The following is an 18,500-nucleotide window of genomic DNA, read 5'->3' on the forward strand; positions in this document are numbered from 1 at the left end:
AATTCACCCCAACTGAAAAGGCCATTCAATAAGAACCTCAGGATGGATTTGAATATTGCTTACCCACATGGACGTCATACAAAAGCTCTTCCATGTGGCAACGCATCTCATAAAAGAGCTCACCTGAGCAAACCCAGTCATATGTAATATCCTCATGCTGTCCAGAGAATGTGCTTTGGGAGCAAGGAAAGCCTTTATCAAGGTTAATGCCAATTTTGCACCAGGTAGCTGGAAAATATCCTTTCTCATGTGCCATATGGAATGTTGGTTTATGTTAAAATAAGTGATACCAAAAGATAAGGTGACATTTTTTTATTGGACAAATTTCTGAAGTTCAAAAGAGGATCCCATTTTTTTAAAAAAAGCTTCCCCTATTTTGTCATTATACATTTCACATTTTGTGTAGTTCTTGTAGGACAGATGATATAGCTCACAACACTTAAACTGATTAATCCAGAGCAGTTTTAGAGCACACCATACATTTCTATGGAACCTACCCCTTCAAAAAGTTGCCATCTGTCCTGAAATCATGGCAGAGGTAGAAAGCAGTTCACTCCTGGTAGATTCTCATTAACGTATAGTGAAATTGCCTCTGTCTATGGGCATTGCTTAGTGGTCACCTAGCAGGTACCTGATAGTAATGGGGTACTTGGTTCTTGTCACAGCAATTGGGCAACAAATGACAATGCGTACGCACAAGTGTCAAGTGACCTCAGTGGCTAGAGGAAGCACAATGAGAATTAAACAGACTGCAACCCAATTACTCCTCAACAGTGCCACAACATTTGATGAGACTAGTCCAGGGTGTGGGGTGTTGTTGTTTTTTTTGGTAAATGTTTGGAAAGTAATAATGACTTTTTGTCTTTTTGTGGGTGTCAGCATCCTGTGATTATTCAAGCGAAATGGTATAGCATGTTTAAGTATTTGCTGGTAAATAGTTCTGCGGTTCTTTCTCTGTGTGAAAGGTTTCACAGGCATTGGGAGGGGGGGTTACATTTAAATGCTCCCTTGCATGACGCTCTTGCGAAGTTCTTGCTGCAAGAGCATTATAAAAGAAAAAGCAGAAATGAAAGCAGCCCTGTAACCGTGTAGTGTTCTCCCCTATTGTGTGTTAAATAGGAATAATTCATTCCATGGTGAAAACTGAACACCAACACGACCCAGCAATAACAACAATGAAAGAGAGAGATAAAACAAGATGTGGTGAGCGAAGAAACCACATAATCCAGAACCACCCCAGAGATGATAATGAATAATAATATGAGAAGCCAAAGCCCATTAGGGCTCGTTGAATAGATAGAGAGCTTGTGGAATTTAGACGCTTTGTGAAGGGAAGGCCGCGTTCTTCTATCCGGCTATCAAGCAAGTTGTTCCGTAATTAAAGGCAGCTTTGAAGCAACGTTGTCAGGGGGTGATTTGAAGGGAGGGGAAGAGCATCTCCCCAGTCTTGTTCCTGTAATAAGAAGGAAGAAACACATGCTGCCTCTGAACCTTCATATGCTGCCAAAGGATTTCCAACAAAGAGAATGTTGTGAGAGGACATTAAAAAAAAACCTGTGCATATTCCCCACCAACAGAAAGATAGACATGCTGGCTGGCTAGCTATGCACGCTAACAATATTTATATAGTAAGGGCTTCTACATACATTATCTCTCTTATCCTGTTGCAATGACACAGAATGATAAGCCAGTGTTTTCCTCTCCATGTTACTGATGGGCAACTGAGATAGAGTGACTTCCCCAAAACAACTAAAACAGTTCTTAACCAAACAAACTATGATTGAAGAACTCCTTGGACCATAATTTATGCTCTTGTGCTGCTACAGCCAATGGTGTCGGTCATGCCTAGTGGGTGGAGAATGTGTTCCTTGTTGGAATAACTTAGAAAATGCACACATAAACACTGGCTTAGGTCAAAATGGGCCTGTTCTGGCATTATTTAACCCACACCAATATCATTGCATAAAATGTGCCAGAGTTTGACAGTGTGTGCTAACTGAGTAGCATTCCATCTACCAGGGACAGCTGATATATTAACGATGATACAGAGAGAAACATACACACACCGGCTTTCCTAAGAGATTTTGGATCTCAGCATGTGCAGGTTATGGGGAGTAAAGGGAAAATGCAAGAAGAGGGCAACATTGTCACAATCCTCCTGAGTACAAAATCAACATTTCTGATTAGCTGGATATATTTAAAAGAACCACAATGATCTCCCTGTACTTAGATCTTTTGCTTCCTCTCAATTCTAATTCCTAAATTCTAAATTTGACCATCTCCACCAAATAGTCTTTGCTTTTCTTATATCTCAACACATACCTTGCATAACATGTAATATTGGTATCATCATTGCTAGATAACACAGGATAAATTGTCCAGTTTCTGTCTGAAATTATCCTTAAGATTTTGAGTTGTTTTCCATGTGAACATCTGATTATCATTATTAGGCTCCGGGGCTGGATCCTAACGTTCCATTCTATGAATGGCACAGCCTTGCTCTAGTACAAGGAGCCTTCATTTGGTGGAATATGCCTTATCCTCCAACAGGAGGTTCCTGTGTTAATGGAACAGAATAACAGGATCCAACCCTGTCATTCTAACTAGAATGTCACAGAAACCCATTTAACTTGGGATCAGTCCTTTTCAAAATATATGAAAAAATGAAACCCTGCACACTGTCAGACAAATCAAAACCAGAAGGCTGCTGAAGACCATAGTCTATTTGCATCCTAGGAAGTCAGTTAAGCTGTTCAGTTGAGTCAGGATTCTTTCTGAAAACTGCACATGGGCAAGGACTGCTACTGAGGCTTAGTTTTCACGAACCACATTTGCGCTGACTTATACTGGCCCTCAGCTGTTGCTTTTACTGAGAGCAGAACTGTAGGCAGGGTTGTGAATGGTATGTGTTGTCAGACCTTGGAAGCTAACCACGATTGGTACTTGGAATGGAAACCATCCAGAAAGGGTCTGCAGGGGAAGGCAGTGTTAAACCATCTCTGCTTCTCACCGGCCTTGAAAACTCCTTGGTTGGGTTGCCACTTGACACCACATACATACATAGTACTATAGACAGGTCTGATACAACCCCAATCCCCCCCCCCACAAAAAAAAAAAAAAACTGGAAAACCAAAAGCACTTTCTGGATATTTCCAGAGAAAGGAAAGGACACATCCAAATTACCTTCAGTACACAGAGAAGCAAGTTATTTTCTGTGGGCCTGTTGCATCCGAGAACCAATTCTACTGCTCCTGACCCCCTGCAGACATCACCAGGATCCCCTCCATTAGCAGTAGCACAAAGAAGCATGCAAACTTTTTCTTCTCGAATTTGGAAGAACAAACTGGCAGAAAAAGATGGTAGGTGTGAGATAACCGCCCCCCCACATACACACACACCTCCCAAACTTTGAACATAGTATATTCCCATGTGGTATTCAAGACAGCAAGAAATCAGCATTGGCTCTGATCTGGGTCTGTATGATGCCAAAGATCTGCACATCTATCTGATGGCTAACGAAAACCACACACAAGCGTGCTTCCACCGTACAGCAGTACACATGAACTATCAAGTTCCAAACTGAAGCTGTGAGTCTGGCTCATACAATGCAAACCGCTTCGATCATTTGTGTTGGCCGCTTTGTACATTACAAGAGATTTGTTTTTGTATACATTTGAGGAGAAATAGGAGATTAAAAAAAACAAGGCCAAGGCCAATGGTGACAAATAAGGCCAATACTAAAAATATATTTTGTTATTCTTAATTTTGCATTATCAACCTTTTTTTTAAAAAATCTTCTGTATATATTCCATCATTGCATGGAATTGTGCATACATTATATAACTCCTGCTGAACCTACACATATCAAAATAGCTGTGTGAAAGTGTAAAGACACAACAACTGATAATGATATCATAGACGCAAGATTAGCTTAGTCCCTTACATTTTGCTCCAGGTATTTTGTAATGTCTCAAGATGCTGCAGAGAAAGCTGGACATGATCCTAAAAAGACCTTCATCTCCTAACCATCAATCCACGCTGCCAGAAAACTAACAGAGAAGGGTCATGACTTACTATTATAGACACAAGAAAACTGTTAGAGAAGGGGCATGACTTACTATTATAGACACAAGAAAGTTACCGTCCTCTAGGTCATAATTTGTCTAGTTTTAATTCTAACATCTAACTAAATGAAAATAGATAAAGCACTCCAGAATGGGAATTGAACATATTTCCCTTGTCATAGCAATGGCTGTATCCTTGCATGTCTTCACACAATGCATAGGGACTGCACAGCCACAATACTGGGTGATGGTGACTGGCTTTGATGTCTGTAAAAAGGGGATCAGAAAAAGCTAAATAGCTTGACGCCTAGTAGCCATGACAGCCCTGAAATCCTGTTCATAAAAAAAAGAACTTGACAGTCTACTAGAAGCCCAAGCTGATGCTGTTCATGATATGCCACAAAACCAGAGGGAGGGGGTGGGCGCACTAGTCTTTCCTATAATAAGAATTGCTTTATCCAATGTTGCCTTTCCAGCTGGACAACAGTGACACTGGTCAGCTAAAAGTCATCCTCCTGGTGACAACATACTAGACAGCAAGAGTTTGGGCAGACATGCTATAAAAAGAACATCTGAACTTTCCTCACGCTGTTGAGACATACACGAGTGCGAGGCTCCACATCGATCCTGTAGTTAACCCCGGGATAAAAAAGAAATCTGTTTTTTTCCAAAATGAATCTATATTCCAACTCATGAAAGTGTTCCGTTTCAGGAAGTGCGGCAGGAAATACCATAACAGAAAGTTAAAAACAACTCTAATAAAGCATGCCTTGCTCACTGGCCAAGGGAAGAGCAACATTTCTAATGTGCACATCTTTCATGTGTTTGGCCAGCTGGCCTACTACTATACATATAGTTTGGGGGACTGAATTACTGTCCCCCTGCAGCAACTTGAATTCTGGAGGGCATTTTAGAAGGCGTTTTAAAATACCTTGAGGTGTTTGCCCTGTCCTGGAGCTCTGTGAAAAGAAGCAAGAAAAAGAACTTTTAAAAAGTGAGCAAGGTGGAAAGTCGCTTTTTTAACCCAATCCGCTGAGCGCCCCGGTGTTTCCGGCACCAGGTTGGCTTCTGGGCCTAAGAGAGTGTCTCTCGAAAGAGCGTCTCTCGTTCTCATAACGTGCATGTTTATTTCTGAACGGAACAAGATGCGGGCAAAGGAGGAAGCCCGGACAAACTCTCCCTTTTCCTCCTACGGCTGCATTTGTTAGATGCAGTTACCATTCTGGCCGCTGTGGGGTGCCCAAGTCCTACTCTGCGTCCTGCTGCGGCTGGGAAAAGAAGCGCTCTCCTAGAACAGATGCTGCACTGGAGGGGTTGGGGGAAGGGGGGGAATAAAAAGGATGGGATGGGGGAGGAAAGGGAAGCTTTATTCTCTAATGCACTCGCTGGGGAGACTTTGTTACAAAACAGATTCATGCGAGAAGGGCAGGCGGGCTGTGTTGTACAAAGAACTCTCCGGGGAAGGATAAATCCAGGGACACAGAGAATCTTTATGGCAGAAGGGGGCATTTGGCTGGCTCAAAGTCGCCCGCCCCCCGCCCCCCGCCCCCGTCCTCCGCAGTCTCGATCTGCAGAGGAAGATTGGCTCAGCTTTGGGAGGTAGCCGCGAGCTTGCCCCTCTCCAACCCAGGCTGGCCTGCCCAAAGGCCCTTGGCCTGGCCGTCCTGCTTCCCTTTTGATGCCTCCCAGTGACTTTCGAAAAGTGTCGCCCTCCCTGCCAAAAACCTATGCCCCTCCGTCTCTCTTTGGGGTAAAGATATACGGATTGGGGGAACGGGAGGGGATCAAATCGTGGTGGTTTTCAAGAGCCAAGATCTACGGAATAAATCGCCAGGAAACCCAAAGCAGGACTAAGGAAGACTCCCCAGACTTCACACACCTCAACCATAATCACTTTAGCCCTAATCTTTAGGTACAATTGGAGGAGGAATTTATATTAAGAGAAAGAGGGTTTAAAAAAAACTGGGTTTCCTAGCTGATGGGGCGAGAGAGATGTTTGTACTAAGACACACCAAAGAAGCCGGTGATTTGTACCAGACATTTGGAAAACTCTCTGCCTCTTCTTTTAAGGGAATATATTTTCAAGTTCAGACCATTTCCAATATCTTCAAGACCAGACAATTTCCCAAGACCTTAAGATCCTACCTAGTCCTGGGTTTCAGAAGGAAAAGTATAAGGCCTGTCCTAGGCCTAATGTTTATGCAACCGGGTGGTGTTAAAGGTTCTTTTAAGAGAAGATGGAAACGGGAGCGTTACGAATTTGCTCCATTAAGAAAAGGAAGAAATTTCTCTTAGTAACTCAAAATAAAGATGGAAACCAGGGAGGGAGGAAAACCCAAAAGAGGCATTTCTGCTGGGTAATAAGAAATAGACAAGCATTTCATCTCTCTGTTAAAATACTTGTTCTCTTCGCCTTAAATAAACACTGTTTATTTTTTTAAAAAAAAGAAGGGGAAAGGAAATACGTTTTGAGGAGGGAAGAGTCTCAAACAGGATTAAGGATTTAATTATAGTCCCCTATCGAAGTAACCGTTTGATGAACTGATGGTATCAGTTAATAATCACATTCATTTCAAGCTTATAAAACAGATTCTCAGAAAGTATACTTAAGATAGCTCTTTTCCAAAGCAAATGTTACAATTAATGCGGAAAGAAGAAGAACGACAAATTATTAGTTGCCACATCACTCTGAAATGTGGGGTTTGAATTTGTTTTAAAAGACGTACTACTAGATTGATGGAAAATGTAACGTGGAAGATACGTAGAAGCGCAGCATTGCTTATTAAAATCAATCTCCTTTCCCCTTGGTACTTTAGATTTCAGTGTGTATATGTTTCAATAACACAAGGAGGAGCACCCCCCCCCAAAAAAAAGGACAGCACGGATCCGTGTCTCTTCAAATCAAATCGAAACCGTTGCAATGCCCTAATTAGAGTAATTAGAATAATAAGGCTGCCTATATGTGGTAAGACAATGTGTACAAACAACTTTATTTAATGTATACTGCTAATCAACGGTGCGTGCGTGCTTGAATGCTTTAGTGTAATAAAACTCACCCTCGTCCGCCCAAACAATCAAATACAAATTAGTTTAATGATTGTGCCTGCTTCAATGTCTTCGAGATCCTCGGGCGGAGGGAAATAAATAGCCCCATCCTTGTTTGCGTGTCTCCCTTCCTGACCAAAGAGCTGGTGCCTCCCTGGACTTGGCAATGAATGACTGGAGCTGTGAATGAAATCGAGCCGGGACCGAGAATTAATGAACCAGGCGGCCTGCCGAAAACTTTCACACGGGCAGCCCAGATGTTTCCTGGGTCAGCTAGACTACCAGGGGGTGGGGGGTAGGGGGTGGGGGGTGGGGGGTGGGGGGGAAGCAAGACCGCAGGGAGGGAGCTTGAGAGAGCCAGCAAAGCTCAGCTCTTTGAGAGGTACAGAGGAGAGGTCTCGCAGGGCCACGATCCCACGCGCACTTCCCCTGGGGAGTAAGTGGTGGGGAGTGCTTGGGACTTTCTCAAGACTTAATGCGCCCCGCATCGGGTCGCAGGTGGGCTCGCCTTCCGCAGGCGACGGGCTGCGTTTTCAGGCTCAAAAGCGACCCCCCCCCCCCATACGACATCAGGACGTTCGGCTAAAGAAAGGCCGTGGATTTGCTATCGATATGTTCAAGTCTGTTTTAAACTCGAGGTAAGGGGGGGATCTTTTTTCAGGACAAGACGCAGGTCCTAAGCATGGCTCTGTGGCAATGCAGGCAACCCAAGGGCGCCCCCTTTCCGCCCCTTCCGTGGGTTTTTGTGGTAACTTCCACCCCTGCTCTTTGCTGCAGGCACTCCAAACTGCAAAGTTGTTAAGCCGCAACACGGGGTTTCCGGGGGATTCGGAGCAGCGTCCCCCCATCTGCCTTGACGTGGGGGCTAATCGCCGGGGGTGCACGGGGCTGGCTTTCAGCTCGAATGGCGATGGGGTCGAGGCACGGCCCCCACCTCGCCCTCTGGCCAAGTTTTCGGCTTTAGCAGATTTAGCCGATCCTGGCAGGGTAGGGGTTTTTTTTTAAACAGCACCTGCCGCACCTCCTAAATGGCCTGACGCGTAAGGTGGTCAACCTGTCATTTATATGAGGAAGTCAACGCTACCGGCCTAGGGACTCCCTCTCCTCACACAAGAAAAGAGGGGCTTCTTTTTTCTACAGCGGCTACTCCCTGTTCAGGGCCTTGGGATGCCCCCTCCGACCAGTTCAGGGATCCACTTCAACGACTCTCCTCAGAGGCCAGAAACAAAGGAGCCTGCGACTTTTTAAACCCCGCATTTAGCAGGCTTTCAGATCTTCCCCTAAGGAGCGAAGGGTTGTTGTTTTCGCCTGCTCCTTTCCCCCTAGAGCCCCCGTCGCTTCCGTCAGAGCTTCCCTGAGTGCTGAGCGTGGCTCAGACAGTCAGGCCACCCGAAATCTCACTTCTGCACACACGTTTTCCTGGAGAAAAGCCCACTGCGATCCAAGGGGATTTCTTTCCAACTGCGTCAAAAAACAACAACACTAAATAAAATCATTCTGAAATACCGCGACTTTTTTCATCTTAAGAAATTGCGGAAAGAATGCAAAGTGAGCACAGAAGACCACCGCAGAGCCAAAGCACAGCTGCCCACGTTCCTCCCAGACCCTCTACCAAGAGTTGCAGGCTTGGAGCCGATTTTTACCTTACTGGAAAGCTACCTTACTGGCCTGTCTTCCTCTCCAGTCACCTCCCTCCCCCCATACACCGATCCTATCCTACATGTTTATCCTGCTTTCAGGGGCGAAGGCGTCTAAAGCAGAGACATCCCACATTTTCCCCCGTTCCATCTGGGGCCTCCAAATTCCATTTCTTCCCTAGCAGGAGTCTTTCTAAGAAAGCGGACGACTGCCAGCAGGCAGGTTCATCCCCGTTACTTCCACATTCAATTCTTTTTCAGAGGACCATAAGCCGACCACAAAAATCTGCCAAAACCATCTCTGGGCGTTCCTGCTATGACTTTTTCAACAACAGAACAATCGACATTTTCGCGCCCCGTCCTGTTGGCTTTCCGCATGCAAAGTCGCTTCAAGGCACGTTTGACCGACGGGGAGGCGAACCCCAGTTCATTGATTCTGCCTGGATCCTTTTCCTGCTGCACCCTGGGCCACAACTCAGAACGGCTGATATGACATTAAGTACAAGTGGAGACTCTGCTTCCTATGGAAAGATTTCTGCAAAGGAAAAGGGGATTCCTGAAAGCCCAGGCGTCGCCTCCAAACTATTCTTTGCACCCAAACGCATCCTTGTTTCCTGGTCAGCCCAATTCTTTGCGGCACAATTCTGTACATATTCACTTGGAAGCAAATCCTATTACATTCAACGGGATTTGCTGTCGAGTGAGTGTGGGAAGAAGCCGCCCAGCGCTACCCTGCATTCAGGAGAAATTACCCCACGCAGATTTCTCAACCAAGATATGGGGACAAGCTGCTCTTTGGAGTATTGATGTTTATTTATGGTCATCATTCTGAAACACCGCTCTCGCCTGCATGATTTCCCAATGTCTGAGAGGGTTTGTGATACAAAGAGAATTTGAAAACAGCCTGCTCTTGTAAAGTAACACGTTCCTACCATCGTCTGAGTGAAGTACACATAACTTTCCAGAGCCCAACATTTAGGCTAAAGCCATCAATAACTACCTTCGTTCAATCTGTGCGGTCTGCCCCGCTTGAGATTTCCCTTTACCAATCTTTTCTCATTTTCAAGATCTTCACATGTGGCAAGTTTTGCATTCCGGCCTTGAAAGGCGGCCTCAGTTAGTGTCTGCCACTACAAAAGCGTATCTTAAAGGATCTGCTTAAACCACCTCTCCTTTCCGAGAGGGTGGTGCATCCTCTCTTGACCTAACAACAGAACAAAGTCGGTGGGATTTGTCAGAAAGGAGCAAGGCAGAGTAAGCAGTCTTTGAGAATGGACCTTCTGGTGCTGGAGCAAGAACTTAGAAACAGCAGGCCTGCTATTTCTGCCTCGGACCACAAGCAAATTGAGCAGAAGTACTTCGAATTAAAGCGGAGCAGAGTGGGGCAAGGGCAAAAACTAGCTTGGCTTGCAGATGGGGAGCAGTAGTGAGAATTACCCTGCCTTCGTATGAAGGCTTCCTGGAACACTGTGGAAGGACTCCACTATTTTTTTTTTGTAAATGCGCATTTACACAATCATTTATCACATGGTCCAGAAATGGAAACAACAACCCCTGCAATTTAGGGAGGGAAACGCTCCTTTTGAAAAGGAGCATGATGCGTTAGTTCCCACTTGAACCAGGAAAACCGCCTCAATGAAAGAAAAAGCAGAAATGCAAAGGCCTCAAAAACTGCTTAAGCTTTTCTTTGGATTTAGACTATAAGGACCTAATGTCAGATAATTGGGGAGGGAAATGCAGTAATCCCCTCCTTACTAATAAGAAAGAAAGAAAGAAAGAAAGAAAAAAGAAAGAAAGAAAGAAAGAAAGAAAGAAAGAAAGAAAGAAAGAAAGAAAGAAAGAAAGAAAGAAAGAAAGAAAGAAAGAAAGAAAGTCGAACTGCAGCTATAGCTATTTAAAAAGAAATTTACAGTAGTTTCTCCAAGGCACGCTGTTTAGGGAAAAGCCTTTCCTCGCTTAGTCAGGTTGTAGAGAGTTACGAGTCCTTCTCGTCCACAGTTTTGTTCTAGAGCTCATATTTCTCAACCTCCATTTGTCTCGCTAAAGGGTGAGAGCTGATTTCAAATGCCAACTCAGACGACCCCACGAACGATCGTTTGAACACGTCTCATAGTCCATCAGAAATGCAATCCCTGTCGCAGCTCTTCTGATACTTATCCCTACAGCCGAGGCTTCAGTTCCCTGAATGAGAATGAAAACATACGCACAAATTACGCGTAAATGCAAGCATTTCGGTCTTTTCATTCAAACGCCTAGACAAAACAGAAAGTAACTGTAGTCCGTCCCCCCCTTCTTGACAGCTCACGTAAATGACCGTGAAGGGAAACCCACAACACTCCTGGTTCAGTTTCCGCCATTGTGATTGAAGATAGATTGTTTAGTTCTCTCTCCTTAGGAAGATGAAGCTTTCTGATATTACCAGTTCTGATTGATTGTCTTTCAAGAAAATAGGCCTCAGCAAAAAAAAAAAAAAAATTAAAAGGACGTTTCCAGAGAAGATTTCCCTCGTCATATCTGAGGAAGACAGCTGTGACTCACCAAACCTCAGGCTGAAATCTTTGTTAGATTTGAAGGTACCACTGGACTTTTGTTTTTATTTCACTGTAACATAGGAAAACAGCTACGTCTCTGCAATGTAGTCTCCGGTGCCTCTCAGCTTGGTCTTCCTGAGTGCCATTTACACCTGGCTGTCCTAACAACAAACAGACGCCTTCTCTAACTGGATGGCTAGGGCTGGTTAAGGAAGGGAGGAATCAAAATTACTCTTGATCCAACCGGGGCTCCTGTATATCATTCCTTTTTTTTTCTTACACGGGGAGAAGGAAAGAAAAATCCCCTTCCAGACCACTGTAATGTCCTGCAGAGGGCAGATGCTGCCCAGTTTTCTTCAACCCCCCCCTCCATTTTAAAAAATACAAACAATTCAGCGAGCTATTGACTAAGGGACATTCAATCTATACCCAGCTTAAACATTTTACCCATCAGCATATCTGTGGTCGCAGAACACTCCTTCTTTCTGTCACTTCGCTTCCAGACTATTGATAAGATCATTTAGCTGAATCTGTTTGGGACGCGTGTAGTATTGACTAGGAGTTAGAAAAGATGATTAAATCTAATAAGCCTGGAAACTATCGTTAAAGGAGGAGAGGTGGAGAAAAAGAGTTAGCATGGGATGGGGGGAGCATTTCCCTGATAGAAGCCGGACAGGAGAGAAGATGATGTTATCACCTGAAAACACAGCTGGTGTTGCGGGCCAAGGATACCATCTCTCACACACATGACGCTCTAGGGAAGCTTCTGTTGATGCCAATGGGGGCGAGGAAAACACCTTAGGATTCCCTCAGCCACAAGAACATGAAACCAAAGGAAGCTGTATAGGGATTTGCCTGGCTATGACCACCCAGCAGGCTGATCCTCTGCCGTGGAATTGAAGCCCATTTTTTTAAAAAACTGAGAAGTCCGTTCTGCAGACTTGAGGAGAAAGTTCAATTGATTTCAAAGTAACTGACCTCCCAAGAAAGGACCTTACCCCGGTTCAATCTAAGCACTTCTTAGAGGCTCCTCTGCTCTGTGTGGAGATGCAACCGAAGTTCAGTCACAACAAAATTAAAAATAAATAAATAAAAACAAGGAGACCGGTATGAATGACCAGCTCTCATCAGTGGACTTGAGTACAAAACCCCAAAGGTCCCTTCTGACCTCTCCAAAGTCCAAGCCAAGATGCTTGTCTGGCAAAGTCAGGCCAGCTAGACAGGAGCATCAGGGCACTTTGAGTTAATGGCAGCAATACTACACAATCTCTTAGGCTCATTCCGCACACGCAGAATAATGCACTTTCAAGCTGCTTTCAGGGCTCTTTGAAGCTGTGCGGAATGGCAAAAACAGTTGTGAAAGCAGCTTGAAAGTGCATTATTTTGCGTGTGCGGAATGAGCCTGTGTTCCTTTGAGCAATAAGCAAAGCCAAATTCAAGGCATTGGGTTGCTCTTATCTTAAACCTGCTTCCTCCAAACCAATGCTGGAACCAGCTCTCTGGCCTGCAGTGGGACATCAGCCTACTCGGGAGGAAATACCTTAGTCTTCAGCATGGCTGTCTAATCACTTCACCTCTCTTGTTTGCCTGAAAGGAAATGTTATCTCCCAGTAAGCCAGCACCTTTCAGGCCACAGCCCACAACAGCCCAGCAATTAAGCAGGGGAGGCCAGCAAAGAGCGGCTTTTAGGCAAGAGATGCTTCAAAGGGTTAAGCTCCTCCGCTTCCAAGAGAAGCCGGTTTGCAGAGCATCAAAAGGACACAGACTGCAGACATGAATATGCTCCTGTATAAGTAACCCTGGCTTTTACCTGCCTAACAGGTGGCCAGGCCCAGTTCCTGGAACAACTACAGAACTTAGACCAGCAAAATCAGTCAACAGACTAGACTTAGCTTTTATTCCAAAATGTCATGAAGCAGAAAGGAAAGGCGCTGCCCCCCCTCCCATTTTATATGCAAAACAACTTGCTAAAAGAACTAGATTGAATTGCCCCCCTTATCATTTTTTTAAAAGTAGGTTGCCTCTTAAAGCTATTTAAAATAATAATAATAATAATGAAAAAAGAAAAAATTGCCAATAATTAGAACAAACTATAAAGGTCTTGTGTATTTCTGTTTTATGTAGATAATAAAATATTACTTTAACATAAATATATAAGGATCTCTGCGCTTTTATTTTTTTCCCCACAAGCACATCCAAATGTACCAAAAAACAAAGTATTTCTTTAAAGAGACTGAACAAAAAAAATTACATCCCATATAGATTTTTTTTGTTCTCCTACTCATTTAAAGCTACAGGAAAAAAAAAACAGTTTCCAGAACCTGTTTGCTTTAAAAGAAATAAATATACATTGAGGCAGGCCACTTAAAATGATATGAAAATATTTCCCTGGGCAGCATTAAAAAAAGAAAAAATAGACAAAGAAAACATTTAAACTATTTCTGCATTTCGAAGGACAAATATTGAACATATATACAGAGCGGTAAGGTTTGCGTGGTAACTTTTTATTATTATTTTAAGTAAACCTATTCAGGGGTTTAGAGGGTTTGCAGAAATGTCTCCCCCAAACTTCTTCTTTTGACCTTACCGGAGATATTAGTAAGTATCTGAAAGTTCACTTCCTCTCATTTGCCATTTCTGCTGCCCCTGACCTGAAAGTCTTTAGGAGGAGTTCATCTCCAGACCATAATAACCAGCAGCTCAATACCCTTAAAAATTGAGTGTCCATATCCTTGGAGGGGGGTGGGGAGTGAGAAAAAAATAAATAAAATAAAGCCAACTGAACAGGTTTCTTGGGAAAATGTATTTGTCTCTTCAAGAGGCGGAGGCAGGATGGAGAGAACATCGGGTGCCTTTCTAAGGCTCAGAAAGATCAGCAAAGAACATATTTTAAATCTCACCGACCCATTCCAATGTTTACCTGCCAGTTACTCTGAGAGAAAGATTCATGGGCCTCACAATTCTCAAACATTCTGGTAGGCAAACTTTGCAAAGATCTTTTAAAAAATAAAAAAAAATCCCATACCCACCCTTTTGTGCTGAGTAGATGTTTCAAACTGTGAAATCTGTCACCACCACAGTTTCAAGTGTTCCCCCACCCCAATATAGAATATAACATACAGTTTCAAGGGTCCCCCCCTCTTTAAACTCTTCTGCTTTTTGGAAAGGTAACCCTTTCCCCACCAAGGAAATGCATCTATTAAACCGACTAACAAAAGGGTGGAGTGGGGAGATGGATTGAAAATGGCATTTTGGTTGCTTTGTCTTCACCTCGTTTGGCTCCCTCCAGAGAGAAGAGAAAAGGCCAGACCCAGTTAAGCCGGTCTTCTTTTTCTCCACACATTATGCTGAAATTTCAGCAAAGGGTTGGGGATTGTGGGGGGTGGGTGGGAGGAGAGAGAGAGAAAGGGCGCATAAAAAAAGTAAACCCTACAGAGAAATGGCCCCGTGTGCGCGTGGCCAGAATAACTGGGGCCCATGGAAGCTCTAACACTGAGCGCTTGGATTTGAAACCAGTCCCATGAGCAGGAAGGAAGTCCTGCTGGTTTCTGTGGAACTACGCGCTTGGCCACCTTCGTTGCTTGAGCCCCAGTGATTTCAAGTGAGGTTCTCCAGCGGTTTAAATCCGAATTTCTGATTTGTTTGGCACATAAATATAAGGCAGGTCCTCACCGAAGTCAGTGGGAAACCTCACACTGAGATGAAAAGGTTCAGGCTCTGAGTGCAATGCCTAAAGCTCATCTGTTGCCCAGGCTCCAAATAAAGTGAAAGTAAGTTCCAGGGAAACCACCAAGACTTGCTTCCACTTATGATTATGAGGCGGAGGCCGGTTTGGAATCATTTTGACCTCTTCGGCCAAAACAAATAGAAGGCTAGCAGCAGTCTCTCCTAAACGGCAACCCCGGAAGCCCCGCAGGAACTTACATCCGCCCGACTTGAGCAATCAGAACGAAGCGGCTTTTGGGTTTGTTTCTCTCCCTTCCCTTCCTAAATTCAGGAGCACATCTAACAGAAGCGTCCTCAGTATTTCAACACAGAATAGCGCCTGGTACTCAAGACCTGTAAAGAACTTCCTGCGAATAACCCGTGAAGCTCAGAATCTCTCTCTCTCTCCCTCTCTCTCTCTCTCCCCCTCCCACGTCTTATCCACAGCTTTTAGATCTTTTCAAAGGGCCATCTTTTGCTGGAAAAGAATGGGAGCAATGGGGGCAGCAATGCTCCCCCGCGCACGCTTATCTTGGCGGTGAAACATCTAAGCATAGTGACACTCACCTCCATGTAAACATGCTAGGATAGGACTGCCTATCACTCTCTCTCTGTATCTCTCTCTGGTACACACACACACACACACACACACACACGAGATAATACAGAAGTGTCCTTCAGCCTTTTTTCAGGTGGGCCTTGGCTTGCTCAAACAGGACGGCTGGTCTTTGTTAACCTTCTCCACCTTTCAGTTTTCTTCCACCTCTGCCTCCAAATGCTCTCTCTCTCTCTCTCTCTCTCTCTCTCTGCCGCCCGCACATGCACACGTTCCTCCTGCTTTGCATATGGCATCAATTGCAGAACCTTCCATGCAGGCCAGAACTGTTTCTTCGCATCCATTCTTCCCTGTCCTCTTCCTGACACTCAAGATCTGTTTGGGAAGAAACAAGGCCACCGGCCCCCGTTTTGGAAGGGAAGGATGACAGACAGAGCAAGCCAAGACCGCCGTCAAAGGCCGGCTCCGCTGGGCACCAAAACTTCACTGCCACACAAAGAGAACGCCAGGAACTGGTCCGCTGACCCGCAGTTGGCCAGCGATAGGCGTGGAAATGCAAGTCATTTTCACCAAATGTGTAAACTTCGGTTATCTTGCAGTGCAAATTCATGGCGGGGGGGGGGGGGGGGGGCGAGACCACTGGACCGGACCGGAGCGCACTGCCTCCTTCCGTATGCCCCCTCCCCCTCCCCGGACTCGGAACCCGTGCTCCAGTGCGCTGAAGCATGCTTCCTGTGCTTCTGGCTGCCTTTGGCATAGACACGCAAACATCTGACGGCAAAGCCCCTACTACTGTTAAGGCAGGTCAACTTTTATCTGTACCCAGGGAGGGTGGTCTCCACCCCTCCCCACCTCCCACGATATTTTGAAGTCTTCGCTGCCTGTGCCCGGATACGAGGAAGACAGAGAGAGGGGGAGAGAGAGAGAGAGATGGGGGGGGGGGAGGGGGCAGACACGCACTTGCCTCTGTTGCACACGCATCCCATATATACTCACTGCACTCCATTGCCTGGTTAGTCGCCTGTAAAGGTCAAAACACACCATTCATTACACACTTTGCTACCGTTTCAGGGAGAGTTCAGCGCAGTCGCCTTCCTTCCTTCCTGTTTGTCTGCCTTTTTTGTTTTGTTTTGTTTGTTTTAAGGGGGGGAGGAGGGAAACAATCAAAAGGCTGGAGGAGTAAGGGGGTTAGGGGGAGGGGGCCAGGGGCCGGCCCCCCTCCCCAGGTCACTCCCTGCTCCTCCCGCTCCGCCGGTGGCGGCGGAGTTCACTGCACAGGAGTCTGTACCCCGTGGTGCGGCGGCGGCGGCGTGTCCCTGCTGGCCCCATACACGTCCTCGGCTCCCGGCAGAGTCCCCCCCGGGGGGGTCATGCGTTTCTCTTTCTGTCTCCTGTTACAAAACCACACGCGGACCACCTCCTTCTCGAGCTGGAGGCTGTCCGCCAGCGAGGTGATCTCCTGGGCGGAGGGCTTGGGGCACTTGAGGAAATGGCTCTCGAGGGCGCCCTTGACGCTCACCTCGATGGAGGTGCGCTTTTTCCGCTTGCGCCCTTGCGCCGCGATCTTGTCTATGCTGGTGGGGCTGCCCGACGACGAGTCCGCCTCCTCGAGCCACTTGTTCAACAAGGGCTTCAACTTGCACATGTTCTTGAAGCTCAGCTGCAGGGCCTCGAAGCGGCAGATGGTGGTCTGCGAGAAGACGTTGCCGTAGAGCGTGCCCAGCGCCAAGCCCACGTCCGCTTGGGTAAATCCCAGTTTGATCCGCCGCTGCTTGAACTGCTTGGCGAACTGCTCCAGGTCGTCCGAGGTCGGCGTGTCCTCGTCCGAGTGCGCCTCGTGGTGGTGGTGCGGGAGGTGGTGCGGCGGCGGCTGGCCGGCGTGCGGGTGCGGCGGCGCCTGGGGGAGGTGGTCGGGGTGATGCGGGGGCGGCGGAGGGGGCGGCGGCTGCTGCTGCTGCTGCTGCTGCTGCTCCTCGTGGGCTTCCCGCAGGCCGTGGTGGTGCATGCTCGGCTGTCCCGCGCCCAGCATCCCGTTGACCGTGAAGCCCGGCGGCTGCGAGTAGAGGAGCCCGCCCTGGCCGCCGCCGTTGGACGCCGCCATGCCCGGCGGCAGGTGAGCCGAGCCGCCGGTCCTCCAGGCCACGGCCGCGGCCACGGCGGCGTGGTGGCTGCCGGCGTGGTGCACCAGGTGTGGCGGTCTGCCGGGCTGCTGCTGCTGCTGCTGCTGCTGCTGCGGGTGGTGCTGCTGCTGCTGCAGCTCGTCCCCCCGGCCGCCGGCCTGCACAACCGAGGGCTTGATGTCCTGCTGGCTCAGCGGGCTGGAGGACCAGGGCGAGTCCCCGCCGCCGCCGCCGCCGCCACCCCCGCCGCCGCCGCCGCCTCCTCCGCCGCCGTGGGACAGCGCCGTGATCCACTGGTGAGCGTGGCTGAGCGGGTGCCCGTTGCTCTGCAGCGCGTAGTCCGCCTGCACCAGCGCCTGGGCGTCCCTGTAGCCGGCGCCCGGCTGCATGCTCCCCGGCGGCTCGGCGTGCACCATGGGCGAGCTGGAGGCGAGCAGGCTGTAGTGGTTAGACGCGGTGGTCGCCATGACTCTCCGAGCCGGACTGAGGGCTCCGCTTAAAGGCGCCGCGCATTTGACAGCTACTTTTCCGCCTCGGGCTCCTCTCGCCGCGCGCTTCCCCCGCAAGTCCGCTTGGCAGAGCCCACCGCAAAGGCACGCGTCCCCGCTCCTCCCGCCCTCCGGCCCCCATTGGCTCCCCGCGCTTTGATTTACGTGGAGACCTCTAGCAACCGGCGCAGGGGGAGCCTCCCATTGGCCCCGGCCGTGGCGCTGACACCACGCCCCCCGCACTGCCTCCCGCTCCCCCCCACTCTTTGTAATCAAACTCTAAGGAGGGAGACATGGAAGGGGGGGATAGACGGGGGGGGGGGCAACAAACACACATGGGCGGAGTGTGTGTGC

General features: G+C 47.4%; 1 protein-coding gene across 6 annotated transcripts; it reads right to left on the minus strand.

The window, feature by feature from the left end:
* Window positions 1-297: 297 nt before the first annotated feature.
* Window positions 298-18,226, minus strand: POU3F2 (POU class 3 homeobox 2). Of its 6 annotated transcripts, XR_007244294.1 has the most exons (3): window positions 16,535-18,226; window positions 3,184-3,343; window positions 298-1,453 (listed from the first exon to the last, which is right to left on the minus strand). XR_007244294.1 is itself a non-coding variant. In XM_048494058.1 (2 exons), the coding sequence occupies exons 1-2, from the start codon at window positions 18,123-18,125 to the stop codon at window positions 1,379-1,381; spliced, it is 1,143 nt and encodes a 380-aa protein (XP_048350015.1). In that variant the 5' UTR covers window positions 18,126-18,226; the 3' UTR covers window positions 298-1,378. The 6 variants fall into 6 exon arrangements, 2 of the variants coding, with proteins under 2 accessions (XP_048350015.1, XP_048349995.1); XR_007244296.1 differs by lacking the exon at window positions 3,184-3,343 and having other exon boundaries at window positions 16,602-18,226; XR_007244293.1 differs by lacking the exon at window positions 3,184-3,343.
* Between the last annotated feature and the right edge of the window lie 274 nt (window positions 18,227-18,500).

This window comes from Sphaerodactylus townsendi, linkage group LG01, assembly GCF_021028975.2.
Source record: "Sphaerodactylus townsendi isolate TG3544 linkage group LG01, MPM_Stown_v2.3, whole genome shotgun sequence".
In the NCBI taxonomy this organism is placed as follows: Eukaryota; Metazoa; Chordata; class Lepidosauria; order Squamata; family Sphaerodactylidae; genus Sphaerodactylus; species Sphaerodactylus townsendi.